Source organism: Haemorhous mexicanus, chromosome 1, assembly GCF_027477595.1.
Source record: "Haemorhous mexicanus isolate bHaeMex1 chromosome 1, bHaeMex1.pri, whole genome shotgun sequence".
NCBI classification, from domain to species: Eukaryota; Metazoa; Chordata; class Aves; order Passeriformes; family Fringillidae; genus Haemorhous; species Haemorhous mexicanus.
This window is the reverse complement of record NC_082341.1, coordinates 58,176,378-58,191,214: the sequence shown is the minus strand read 5'-3', so window position 1 is coordinate 58,191,214 and position 14,837 is coordinate 58,176,378. Positions and strand designations below refer to the sequence as shown.

The 14,837-nt window shown below is 37.0% G+C and overlaps 1 protein-coding gene across 1 annotated transcript in view; it reads right to left on the bottom strand.

The window, feature by feature from the left end:
- Positions 1–14,837, bottom strand: part of CNTNAP2 (contactin associated protein 2) — a 1,014,330-nt gene that overhangs the window by 175,721 nt on the left and 823,772 nt on the right. Inside the window, exon 14 of the mRNA XM_059850210.1 lies at positions 8,378–8,534. Coding sequence (XP_059706193.1) covers positions 8,378–8,534 — 157 coding nt within the window. The remainder of the gene's footprint in view (positions 1–8,377; positions 8,535–14,837) is intronic.

Genomic DNA, 14,837 nt, shown 5'->3' with positions numbered 1-14,837 from the left:
AAGAAAAGACAGGTTGTCAAAGAGTTATTTCATGTCATATCAACGCCCTCATTTTCCTGTGTTTTTAGATTTGGAGAATGTTAAGACTTTGTTCCTCACATGTCTGGTCACTGCCATGAGCCAGAAGTCTTAGGGGAAAGGTTTTCCTTACTCCAGTGAGTAGGATGATAGCTAAAGTCCAAGTAGGATCAGCTTGCTATAAATGAGGCCTCAATCAAGTCCCAAAAGTGAATAATGCAGAAGAGAAAACACAGAAAACACAAGTAAAATGTGAAAGTTTCACGATTCATTGAATCTTGAAACTCCTACACCCCTCAATCTGTATCAGTTCAGGCTGGAAATCTGTCATTTCCTGTGAGCTACATACCATGGCTGTTGTCTGTCAGTACTTTCATGGAACACATTTAAAAGACAAAGAGCAAACTATGGGATCCTAGGTTTGTCTGGATCCTGGACTAGAGCTGCCAGCTCATTAGAAACACAACACAAGCTTTAGGGGCAATTCCGGACAGCAAAGTCCTTCCAAGTCTACATAAAAGCAATAGCCTGCAGACTTCCTGTGCAACCGGTGCTATGCCCTTCATTGGTCCTTGGATCAAATTTTGAATCACTCAAATCAGTTTTATATACACATTTATGGTAGTGAATGCAAAGCCTTGAGGAATAAAAGAGTCCTTTTTTGTTTGTAGACAGCCTTGCATAACAAAGTCCTGGATTTTGGCCAGAATCCTATGGTGGTACTGAGGCACAAGGAAAGGAGAGTTTGAAAGGTGGTACTCAGCACATTTGTAGCATGACCAGGAGTTCCACTTCAAAATTTCCATCTCTCAAACTTTTAATCTGTCATTATCAATAAAAAAATCATTCAGCCCTTTCTTGTGGAAGAAGTAAAAAAGAAGAATGCATAATGGAAAAGCACAAGGTATATATAGTTTTATAAATAAAAACATAGAACAGGTTATAAAAATAAGAAGAAAGAATTTATTTAAGGAAGATTTCACATTTTTCAGCATGCAAACTCTGTTTCAGTGTTGCATACCAGTTATATGAGATGAGCACAGCTGAGAAACATAGGCCAGAGAGCAGCCTATTTAATACCCAGTCATTTGACCCTTTTCCCTACTGGAGTAGTTTTAATGGCCAAATTGTAACTAGAAGGAATGAACTTCATGGCTTCTGGCTATCTGCTTGTCTGTTGGTGAAAGTTTCAGCTCAAGTATGTCACTCATATGGAAAAGAAGTACTACCAGCTGTATTAAATCTAGTATTTCCTAAGGTTTGAATGCTTGACTTTCTGTCTTTAGTGTCCCTCTTCATGCAAATTTTTTATTCTGTGCCATTACATATTGTCAAAGTGCTAAATTTTGACTGACTGGAAATATATAACATTGGGTGCCAATGTCAATGTACAAAGGAACTTTGTGAGGTAACCCTAAAAGACCTAAAAAAGCCTGTCTGGATTTGCAAGAGTACCAGAAAAACAGCCCCCTGAAATAGTGCAATTTGTCAGCTAAGTTTCCCTGCCTTCATCAACAAAATTAATTCATTCCTTGAGCATAACTAAAAAAAAAAGTTTTGATATTTCAACTTTTATTTGATTAAGAGATCTAAATACTGCACATAATTACCAGTAGTGTTTTCTTGTCTATCATTTCAAAGATGGCCTTTAAGTTCTGAAAAAATGTTGAATGAAAGTTTTCCAAGTGCTGTGGTCTAATTCTACAGTTTCCTAAATTTCTAGGAAATTGTGATTAATCATCTGATAAAGATGAGAAGTAAAACAGCAGCACATTACAAATCTTATTAGATAATTTTCTGTTTGATTGGTTTTTTGTTTGTTTGGGTTTCTAATTGGTTTTCTGTTTTGCTTTGTTTTGTTGTTGGTTTTGTTTCATTTTCTTTTTTTTTTTTTTTTGTTTGTTTCCTGTAATACAAACCAGTGCATTTTCTTATTAAATACACAGGCCTCTGTGTTTTACCAAAAATGTTTTGCAAGTTTACTGTTTAAATATGAGGTTACCATATATAATTGCTTGATTTTTTAGGCAGTCAGTCTGTTTGGTCTTATTGGAAATGTTGTTTCTATATACATACAAACACACCCCCACATATATGTATGATTCTAGCTATGTGTGTTCCTCAATAGCATTTTTATAGTCCTTCCAGTTCATTTAGGTATATTCAAATTTGATCCCTTTTGCCTATTTAAGATTTCTCTACATAATGCTAGAAATAGCAATTAAACTTAAACAAAATGTAGCTGCATAGAGCCAACAATAAGTCCTCAGTTTTGTTTTGGTTTTTGTTTTCCACGAAGAATGAGTAGCCTAGACACTTCTGATCATGTAACACCTCTGTGGAAACTCCAGTTGCTGCCTAGATGAGAAAGTAATGGAAAAAGAAATGCAGAGACATTGTTAGCAGCTTCTAACAAAGGACAGGAGAAGCCAGTGTCTTCTAACTATCCAGCTCTCTCTGCATCAGCAGCTCTGTTACTGAGAGCACACAAGGTCAAAGGACAGAGGGATTTTTAAAAGTGCCTCAGGGAGTCAGGAACTGAAATTTCTATGATTTCGATGGTAATTATTACATGCTAAACTTAAGCCTTGACTATGTCTACCTACAGCTCCAGGAGCCTTTAATATCCCGTTAAATCTGGCTACAAATGACTCACCGGTCATTTCCACTGCTTCAGGCATTTCAACATCCACCCATATTCCTGTAACTCAAACAACTCGTCATTCTGAGCTTTGTTTAGTCATCTGTACCCATGACCTGAAACTTTCTTTTGAAACTCCCTTTGTTGGACAAGAGTTGTGAAGGGAAGAGGGATGCATCCTGCAGAGTGTTCTGTAAAACACCTCACAAAAATAAAGCAATTTGACAAGCTCTGGAGAAAGAAACTTTAATATCCAAACTGTGAGATTATAAATAAGGTTCCCTCCACTGATTTTCTCCATTTGTCCAAAGCAATTTTGCCTGAAAATTCTGCTTAAACCCTTTTGATCATCTTTTGGACCACCAAATAGTTCCTGTAAGATTAGCAACCACACCGGCAGTCAGAGGTAAAGTCCATGACTGGCTTTGTAACCTGAAGTGCATTCACATCAGGAAGTGCTAAATGAAAAAGCTTCTTATGTCACCTTTTCTGAGTAAATCCTTGAACAGCATCATATTATAAGCCTTCTGACTTATTGTGACTTCCCTGAGCAAGAGACCCTGTGGTGTAGAAACTTTGGCCAATCTGAGTCTTAACTGACCCTAGGCTCAAATGAGAGTAGGAATCAAAATTTCTTTGCAGAGCTTTACATTTGCTACTTAACTAGTACAGTGTGCCTATCTCTACAAGGCCAGCCATTTTTTAAAAGGAACTGACTATATTCTAATAATAATAATATTTTTATTCAAAAAAGATTTTCTTTCAAAAAGTCTTGTATTTTATCTAAAATTAATATTTACATTATAATTTTGTTTGGCAGCAACCCAGAGAACTTCTTGCTACTCATAAAAGCTACCTTTATTCTCTCAAGTTTGAGGCAATCTGACTTTAAATGTTAACCACACACACTTTAAAAAATGATCTTTACTAGCAAGCAAATCTAACCTTTCTTATACAACCTGATCAATTTAACTCTGAATTAATTTCATTTTGGACAGAAATCATAGATAATTTGGGACTAAGGATCATGGAAGGATTACTCAGGGTGAAGCTCTTCCATCTGGGTTTTTGTTTCTTTATCATGACAAAAATGACTACTGAATACTTACATTGCAACAACATGAGTTTCTAAAGAATCAGGTTATATTCTAGACTATGTGTGCAAATACACATAAATCTGAATTTCATATCTCATATTCCCTGCCAATATTCACCATTTGGCTTATTTATCATCCAGGCATGATGATCAACACATTAAGCATGTGCTAAATAGTTCTACACAACTATTTTGTTCAGATAGACAAGGTGTGATGTGAAATTTTAAAAATCATTATTAGAAAAACTATACAGATGTAAGGTTTACCAAGCCTATGGTATACACTAATCCCTGGGAAAAGTTACATTGTAAGTGAGTCCATAAGTAACACAGCTGGTTCTGTACTTACATAGAATTACTTACAGACTTATTTAAAAAAACAAAACAAAACCCAAAAAAGCAAAAACCAAACTCAAAATTTTGGAAAAAAAGCATTGCAGGCTGCTTAAGGAGCTTTAATTAGTGCCCTGTTCCTATCACCATGAGCTGGTCCCTGATTATTATTTATTCTGGAGGGTTTCAGCAGTATTCAGTATAGGATGCAGACAACACTCATTTAGTGTAACATTGCCTACTCTCCAAATTTACTCATATGCTTCAATATGTGAATACCATTTTATATCTAATGTGTCATTTCAAATCTTTCTATAAAGACCACATTTTCTAGTTGGATTTTTTACAGTGCTCATTAGAGCAGCAGATGATTGCTTCATAAATCTACCTATCTTTGCAGTACTTCCATGAGGGAGTAGCTGGCATAATTTGCATTCTACAGATTGGATGTTGAGGTTAAAAGATGTTAATGTTAAAAACACTCATACTTAGTGCTCCATCTGAGATGCCTACATGTTTGGTTTTGTTTTTTTCTTTCCTTTTTTTTTTTTTTTTTTCTTTGAATGACTGCATTAGATGTATTCAGAGAGTGATCCTTTATTCTGGTTGCAGCTGTGAATGTTTGGTATTTTCACAAAGTGGACTTCTGGGTTTCCAGGAAATTAGGATCAGACTAATGACTGCTCTGTGAAGAAATGGCTTATGAAACTGAGGAAGCATCATGTCTGAATGTGGTTCCAGAGGCAGGGTTAGAATCCAGATCTCCAGGGAAACATTCTCCTGACTTTGCTATGAAATCATTCATCAAGCTGTAATTCCTTTCTTAATTTCTAATGCAAATTCTAACTTCTACAATCAAAACAGTGGACAATATTCTACTTACACTACATCATTCTGATTCAGCCTGACCGGTTCTTCAGTGGTTCCCCAATTTCCTTGTAAAATCTCTCCCCTGAATCTTGCTTTTCTTTTTCACCTTTGATTCTCACAATTTCTACAGAGTCTTCTTTTCCTAGTTTACTTCCTTACCTTTTCTAATACAGTTATTGCTCTGGCAACTGCCTTCTCCCCTCTGTATATTACTCCTGCAACCACCCAAAAAACCCCAAAACAATTTTTCCAGCACTGTCTGGGCAGGAGCAGAACATCACTGTGGGCATACCGCAAGCAAAAGCAGCACTCCCAGCTGAGGACAAGATATGCAATCACTGCAAAAGTCCTACCTGAACTCTCAGCCACAGTTTGGCGTTTACTCAGCCCTTCTCTTTTAGGGGATTATAAATCCTTCTAAAATAAGCTGTGCTGGTGACCTATGGTGGCAAGCTGTGGCAAGCTGCTTTGTTAGTCTGTGAACTGAGACTCCTCTGCTCGTCATAAACTCTTGCATATTCTGTTCTCCAAACCAGCAGCTGTTTTGCTGTCACCAGAATTGGGCACAGGTGTGTTGGAGGCCTAGGCTGAATTCTGCCCCAATGATTGAAGTCATAAAGGTCTCCTTTCCTCTGGATCTCACTTGCTTTTTAGGTATTGATGGACATGGCTAGATAAAATTCCTAACTAGGACTCTTCAAAATTACTCAAAAACCCAAAAGATATGACGATGGAAAAGACTAGATTGTGACAAAACCAAACTGAAAAAATGAATCTTGAACAAAAATTCCTTTAAGTCTGTTATATAGCTTTCCTTTCTTCCTTTGATTTACACACACCACATATTAAAATAAAATATCCAGTGGTATAATTGCGTTTCATAAAATTTCCTGCAATGAACAGTAGTTGTTCTGAAAATATTCTGATACTTATCTAAAGAAATAATTTATGTAATAATGTATTCTTGAATGAAGTTCTGAGTAAACAGTTTTAGATCTTTTATGATAATAAGCCTATTTTACATAGAATCTAATAACAGTATGAATCTGGTTATTAGTAGAATCCACATAATCTCAGTGTATATAGGGGGTGCAGAGGTTACAGGAAGATTATTGAGTGCATGCTGCTTATTAAGTTATCATCTGTGATTCTTGGGGAATCTTCAAGAAGAGCTCAAAATCCAGTGCCATTTTCCCCATACATTTCCCTTGGTGTAAAGGAAAATGGTCAACATATGGTACAGAGCCCTATTATTCATGGATATGCATCCAGTGCCTCAGGCAATGAAAACTGCAAGTGCTTCTAATTCCATCACTATTGTAATTATTATCACAATATCTTCTTTTATTGTTACCATTTTGACACAGAACCAAACCTACACCCCTCCTGCCACACTGCTCTAGTACCTATGATTGAGTTGGAGTCATCAGACTTTATATTCTTCATTCTCTCTATATAATTACATTTCTGAAGTTTGGCAGCATGTGTGATTACCCTGTCTCTAAAAATGACTCCTCTCTATCTGTGCTGTTGTGTCATTCACCCCATATCATAGCTAACAGATTACTGTCCTAACAATGTCAAAGCTTAGGGTGGCAATGTCTGTGGCAATATTTGATTTTCCACATACAAATCTACACTTTTTGCAGGGCCTGGAAATTTTTCTTTATTACTCTGTTTTTGTGTTTTTCATACTTCATTCTTGCAGATCACATCAAACAGGGTTCTGCTATCCAGAGGGATTTTATAAGCTGGAGAAGTGGGTTCACAGAAATGTCATGAACTTCAACAGTGAAGAGTGTAACGCCTTGCACCTGGGGGAAACAACCCCATGCGCCAGTATATGCTGGGAGCCACCCAACTGGGAAGTCACTTGGCAGAGAACACTCTAAGGATTCTGGTGGACACCAAGGTGAACATGAGCCAGCAATGTGCACTTGAGGCCAGGCAGGCCAATGGCATCCCGGGGTGCATTAGGCAAAGTTCTGCCAGCAGGTCAAGGGGGGCCATCCTCCTCCCCTGCTCAGCACTAGTAAGGCCACATTTGGAGTGTTGGATCTAGTTCTGGGGTTCCCAATACAAGAGAGAGGTGGAATTGCTGGATGGAGTCCAATGAAGAGCCACGAAGATGATAGAAGGACTGTGGCATCTCTCCTATGAAAAGAAACTGAGGCAGGTGAGGCTACTCAGCTTGGAGAAGAGAAGGTTGAGAAGGATGTCATCAGTGTCATCATAAATAACTAACGGGAGGGTGCAAAGCAGATGGGATCAGATACTTTCCAATGGTGCCCAGTCCTGGGACAATGTGCACAGGGAAGCTGCAGAGTCCATCCTTGGATTTATTAAAAAACTCTCCAAAGTACTGGGCAACAGTTTATAGGTGACCCTTCTTGAGCAGATGGGTTGAACTAGAGGAACTCTGAAGTCCCTTACATATACTGGTATTCTGTGATTCTATGATTCTTGCTCCTCTCTTTTTTAAAAATTTTTTAGTCTCTGAAATACCACTACAGTTCTGTAGCTCTACATTCATTAATAGCTGTAGAATTTCTCAATTAACCTTTATGAGCCAGTATTGATTCAATTACCCACAGGTTGCTATTAATGGGACAAATGTTCATAAAAGTATGATTTCAATATGTCACTGAACATTGCATACCATGTAAAATATAATCCTGCCTGTCATAAGAAAAGAGACACAAATGATTAAGGCTCACAAACAAAGTGTTGTAAACCACAGAGAAGGTCTCACTCAAAATGATTATGAGCTTTATGCGGTCTGTTCATGTTTTTGGGGAATATCAGGGATGCAAGTTTATTTCTTTTTTCTGCAGTAATTAAACCATCTCATGCAAAGCCTTGTAGCTTCCCTCTGAAATACAGAGCCTCATTCCATGATACGTGTCTAGTTCTTAACATATTTTTTGTCTTGAAAAAGAGATAATGAATGTTGGAGGCACTAGATGAGTGATTTCAGTACATATCACTCACATTCAAGTGTTGCAGAAGCAACACTTTATGAGGAGAAATTCTGGGAAAAAACCATGAAGTTGCAGGGATAAAATTAATTCTGTGCTGCAGTATAACTGAATGTTATGGAGACAAAGTTGCATGGATAACCAAAACGCTGGTCTTTCCTATGAGGTCTTGCCTTTGCAATTTTAGCCTTTTCTATAGCTCAGTGGGCTGGAAATCATGAATACAGTCCTTATATTTAACAGTCACAGACACCATGAATAAAATGGAAATCCAGGCATGGGTTGACACTTTACAGGAGGAAACACAAATATAATAATTTTGCCTTTTTTTCTCTGGTAAGAAAGGAAATATAGAAAAAAAGATATATTCAAAGTCATGGCAGTGTTGAAAAAGTTAGGAGACTTGGTCATTCTCATCCTGCCTTCTTGCAAAGCACTCACCATTGCTTATAATCAGCATCACAGTTGCAGTAGTACTTGGGATCAGTACAGTTGCGTTCGATGCCGCAGGCACATTTTTGAATGCCAGGTCCTGATCCGCCCCAATAGTAGTGCTTCTCATTGGCTTTTCCAACCCACCAGGTATATGGATTCCCTTCTGCAAGGAATGAAAATGCAAGGTTATGATGCATCAAAGAGGTGGAGCTCTGTAATGCATTAACTGAGCTCAGATGTTTAATACGCAAATGCTAGCAACTCATAACCGGAGCTGTCCCACATCGCTGGCAAACAAAATAATCCATTGTTACTAAAGGTATTCAAAGGACCTTGCCAAGTAAACAGGACACATTTTCTTTTCTATATTCACACAATTTATAATGACTGAAATTAATTTTTGATTGTATTCTCTACAATGAGAATATGTTTTCAGATTCCATAATTATATTAATTTTAAACTCACATATTAAGCTATCAGATGGATTATTTCGATATTTGACCATGAATGCTGCACAGGAAAATGTGTTTATTTTCTCTTTCTATTTATTTATTTATTTATTTTCTAAACAACAACTTGAAAATTATTTTGTTGTCACTGGAAAACAAACATGTTCACAATGCTCTCTCCAGCTGGTGCTAAACAAAGCATAAAGAGATATTATCAAACTCCAAAAGCATTTTAACCTTTTTAAAGAAAAATATTTATATTTTTTAATTTAATACTTTAGCAGAAGTGTTCTGAACTTTGATGTAACCATATATCTTCGCATTGGGTCTGCAACTGGATATTTTCAAATACTGCTCTGAGGTTATTTCTAATCCTTTTGAACTAAGACATTATGTGTAAATAAATAAATAAACAAACCCCCTCCCCTCTAATTTCTAATTTGAAAAAAATGCTCTGTCCTAGGTTGACTATATGATGCTTTTATCCCCAATCGTCTTGTTTCATTTATGCTCAATAGTAAGTTTTGCACCTTTAAGACTTGTTCCAAGGATTGAGGGGGGGAGAGTGTCTGTTTGTTTTCAGACACTGAACTCACTCCTACATATTCCTGCTTCTGGACTGCGTTGTCTGCAGATGAACAGACGGCGGGACAGGGCTCTCTTTTTTTTTTTTTTTTTTTTTTTTTTTGCTTTTAGTTAGTTTAGCTAGCTGAGGCAAAGAAGTTCCCTGGACTGTGCTTTTTTCCTTTTTTCCCCTTTCTTTGGACCTGTTCACACCTGCTCTGGAGTGAACAACCATAAGAGGACCAGCAGCTCGCATCGGTGGCCGGGGCTTGGGCCACGGCATTTCCAGCACCGGAGGGACTGATAAGGGACTGAGTGAGCTGAACTGGAATCTGGGGAGGGGACTTTCTGGGTTTGTCATCTCCTTTGGAGCAGCAAGGGGTTTTATTGTTTAATATTGTTTAGGTTTTCTTGTTTAATAAAGAGTTTTTTTCCACTTTTCTCCAAGGAGGTATTTTTTCCCGGACAGGTTGGGGGAGAGGTGATAGAATCCGATTTCCTAGAGGAGCCCTTTGGGGGTTCTCTCCCAAATTTGCCCTGAACCAGGACATGCTCTTACTGGAAAATTGTTTTTTATTTCTCTGGTTCAGCAAGACACTCAAATATGAACTTAGCTTCAAACAAAAATGTATAACTTAATCAGTATCAATGTATGTAATGCTTTTTGACATTGAAAAATAATGATTGAGCTCAGCTATAAACATGTTTTTTTTTCAAATGTCCCTTTTCCCTCCAGCTGCTGCCAATTTTACATTAAATAAAATTAATCTACGGATTTCACTGGTTAATGAATTTTACCTGTAAAATCCTACATAATAAATATGCTACTTCCGTAATTTTTAGTTTGCACATCTCACACATTCCCCCAAAAACTACAGGCACAATCCTTAAAATAGCCATTTCACAACTAGATTTGATCATCTAGACCATAAAGCTACTTATTCCAGACAGAAGTTGAAAGTAATTCACACGAAACTCTCAAGAAAATGAAATTCTGGAGATGAAGTGAACAACCAAATACCTACACATGTTTAACAAGTACCAAACCCCAAAAATGCTCATCTCTCTGAGAACACTTTTTTCAATGTATTTGAATTGTTAACATCATATAAGATAACAAAAATACAGTAACGTGAAGAATTCGAGGCATCTGAAGGTGTTTATTGGGTGTTGCTGTGCTGCGCTGTGTGGCCATTCAGCTCTAGTGGAAATGCAATGGTGGTAATAGTGTGACTTTATTCTAGACTCTGAATTGGTCATTTTACCTACTGTGACTATCACAGAACAAAGTGCTGCAAGTTAGGAGAATCTGCCACATGAATGCTGCAGCAGCATTCCCAATCTGCAATGCAATCCAGCAATTCTGAGAGTACGTAGCCCCGGATTACAAAAGATTATTTAAAAAGCATTTAAGGGTAAATGTTATCTTTCCACAGAGAATGACAGAATTGCTTTTACAGGATCCAACTAGAGAATTAATGATATCTGAAACTCCTACTTTACAGTTTTTTTTAATCTCATCTTTGAAGTTAGTTTCTATGCTATGGCACCAATGCTGCTGTTTTGACTGTTGCTCAAAATTCTCTTTGTTTACATCCTTTCTGTCAAGTGAAGGATTGCATGATTCAGTCAGCAAGTAATTTACTGGGAAGCAAGACTGCTAATTAGCACTATGAGAAAAAAAAATTACTTAAATTGTCAAAAAGCAGATCAAAAATTGAGAAAAAGGTAGAATGATTAAAGCAGATGAAAGTGATGGCAGAATTACAGACTACGGTGATGGCTGCCACAGACCACTATGACAGACACAAATGGGGCATGTTTGAACTCATTTAAATGACAACTGATGTACCATTTTAAACCATGACTGCATTCTAGTGTACGCAGAGCTGTTTTTCACATCTATTGTTTTTAGTGTGTTTAGTGTGTTTTTATACATGCTGGCTAAGCCCCATGCTTCTTCATTCTGAAGAAAAGACCTACCCTCAGGCTTAGGAACACAGACTTAGGAAGAAACAAATGTGCATGTTTAAAATTTCCAGAGAGGTCAAGAAGGTAATATATGATTTTGAGGGTTTTACATTCAGCACATATTCTTCTAGACATGCCCACAACCAATAATCCCAGCACTGCCTTGCGAACACTACCCAAGACTCTGTTTGCCTGGCATATTGTGCTAAGGCTTGTAACAGGAGATCTTTGTAGACAGCTCTCATTAGGTAGCACCCATGCAGTGGGACAAAACTCCAGGCACCCGAATGAGATGAGTGTCACACCAGACCATTCTGCACCACAGTGGCAGTGCAAGAGGTTCTGGAGCTCCTTTACAGTCTCTGGTTAATAAAAGGTGTGGAGACACAGTTACATCCCATCTGTTCTGCATCAGTCATATCAAATGAGAGCAGCCCTTCTCAGCCTTCCTGCTTTGTGCCAGCCAAGAAAAGGATGAGCAGAGTTTGTCTAAAGTTCACAAGCTTCAAGCTGGGATTGCTATGCAGTTATATTGCAGACACCTCTATGACTGAGCACAACAAAGAGTAAAACCCTGCAAATGGAGAGATTAAAAAAACAATAGAAAAGAAAAGCTAGAAGGGAGGAGGATGTATCATGCAGGAAAAAAATTAGAAATACGATCACTGTTCCTCTCTCACACTTCTCTCTCTTTTACACCTTTAGAGTTTCCTTTTGAAGATGTAAATCCTTCTGCTCAGGAGCCCTTTGCTTTTTCTTTTTTTTTTTTTTCTGCTCTGGAAGGTTTTGGAAAAGGCTAATCCAAGTAGAAGGAGCAGTGCAGTCCAGTGTGAAGAATGATCATTAATGGATGTAATTTTAAGTATCAGACTATTTTACCAAAAATTATTATTTTGCTAAACTATCAAAAGTGTTGGTCTTAAAGAATTGAGTATATAAATTCAGTTTAAGGACATAAATTAGTTTTGAATGTATTGCAAGGACAAGAAATACAAGAAGATATTTCTTCTGTTTTTTAAACTACCTTTTCTTACCTTATATATTAATTTTGAGTCATGGGAAGCTTTTTAGTTGTCATTGACTGAGTGTTTTTCCCCCCCGCCAAGCTTTTGTGGACAAATAGCATAATGAGAAGATGGAGGAGGAAAGAGACTCTCTGCCTGCCAAGGGGTTTGATTGGAATAAAGCCTTGATGCAGAACTGCTTTTTTGGGTACAAACCAGCTCTCCCTCGAGGGATGCTGTGGGAAGTGTTGAAGTTTGTGCATGCTGAATTATGACCAGGATGCCTTTCCAGGTCTGTTCTTGAAGAGAAGCCCCTTGCGAGGTTTTGTGCACAGTGACTTAGCAGAAAAATAATGATATTATCAGAGTAAGGTGTGGATACCAAGAAAACTGATAAAGATATCCAATTTTTAAGAGATCCTCTACCCTCACAGAAAGAACAGTCTTCTAAGGACAAAATGGCCAATATGATTTTATTGGGGCATGCAGACATATGAGCATGCTATAACATCAGACTCAAATCACATTTGCAGTGATTTCAATCTCTCTCTGTCACACACACACACACAAAAGCCTTTAACATTTACGTGCAACACATTTAACAGTGGTTGCAATGCCTTTGCAGTGCTGGACTTTGGTTAAAATTATTCCAAAGTATGGGTTCTTATTAAAATCCCTGTGCAATATTAGGGCAGGTTTGCAGTTATTAGATCAAAGTATGTAAAGAATCTGGCCCTCGATGTTTTCTATCAAGTTCTCCTGTACAGAATAGTCAAGAAAAAGTAAAGATTAAGGATACTTTTCTGTATTCTCACAGATCACCTATTTGTATTCTTGCAGTGTCATAAAAAAGTGATTCCTTTTTCATTTCATAAATGTATTTTTGTGTGAACCATTTCATTTAATATAAAACCATATCCAACAAAAGTTAATGTAGTATGAACAGAACTCTTGTCAATAATATATTTATTTCTAATATAGCTGAACAGTCTCAAAATGTATAACTTTTTAAAGTGCACTTTAGCAGAAGTCTCAAAATGTATACCTTTTTAAAGTACACTTTATATTCTACTGAACATTTAATATAAACAATTGGTTTTATTATTTTTAAATGCAACTGATTAATTAAAATTCTTCTATTTTCAACATTTAGGGCTCTTATTTCTAGGGGTTCAGTACTAGTAACTGAAGCAGCAATGCTGAGAGAAGTCAGGGAACTAAATTAAGTGGACTGACGCTCCATGGCACTCTGCATTCAGAGGACTCCATTCAAAATACAGCCCTTAGAATGCTGATGAATGTATTTATTTGTAAAATACCTGGAGAAGTTAAATACATCTTTTCCATTTGCTCTGGAAATTTCCCTGACCTCTATATGGTCCTTAAAACCAAAGAAAATGGTTAAAAAGGAAGGCTAGGAATTCCTTCAAATGGAAGTCAATGGCTCAAGAACCTCTGAAAAACAAGACCAGTGAAAATTACTTATTGAGGACCCTAACTTTAACAACAACATTTAGTTATTCCCTAGAAGAAACTTGGTGTTCATTTACAGGACTGGATAGCTTTGAATTAAATGGGTCCTTTTCAGTCCTTTCCAGTTTCCATTAGTATTACAGATCCCCATTAAATACTAAGGAATCTCAACAACAATTACAGTACTAGTATGATTGTTATTATTTTCAGAAAATATTCTTTTGTTCAGTCTTTTACTTATTTTTTAATGGAACAGCTTGAATTAATTACCCAGTCATTGTTATTGGCAGAATAGACCCAAAGACATTTTTCAAAAACATACTGCAATTTTGGACACCTGAATTAATTATAGATAGAAAAGAAAGCTATTTCCCAGGGATAATATATGATGATGAAATTAAAGACAATACTTAAGAAAATAATAAAATTCAGTTGGCACATGTGGAAAGCCAGGTATAATTCTTCTATTTTTGAATAAAATACTTTCTTTAAACATGCGTTTTGCATTCAGCTACCCTACAACACCCAGTACATTTAGCCTCACACAAGGTCGACTTGATTTAAGGTCATGGTTCATTAACACCTGTGCAGGAATTCTATATGCTATTGCAGTGTAGAAACAGACACTGAAAGAACAATTTTGTCACTGTTTGAAAAGTTCAGCATGCTAATATGGTTGTGTGCTTCACAACCTTCACCTTGCTTCTTATTGCCAGCTTTTTTCTTCACACCATCAGCAGTATTTATTCAACTCAGGTCAAGTCTTCTTAATGAACACTGTGAGCCATTTATCTGAGCTTTTGAAGACTTAGCATTTTGAAAAAATAATCAAAAGTAGTTTAATGTCACTCACACATCAAGTACCTCCACGTTTTCCAGTTTAGGATTCTTAAAGTTAATGGTGTCAAAGCTGGGTAGGCTTTGCTGGCCTGGTTTATTTTGTGTTGGTTTGAACTTTCCTTCACCTTTATTATTACGTGCTTGTTTAGGACCAACATGAAGCT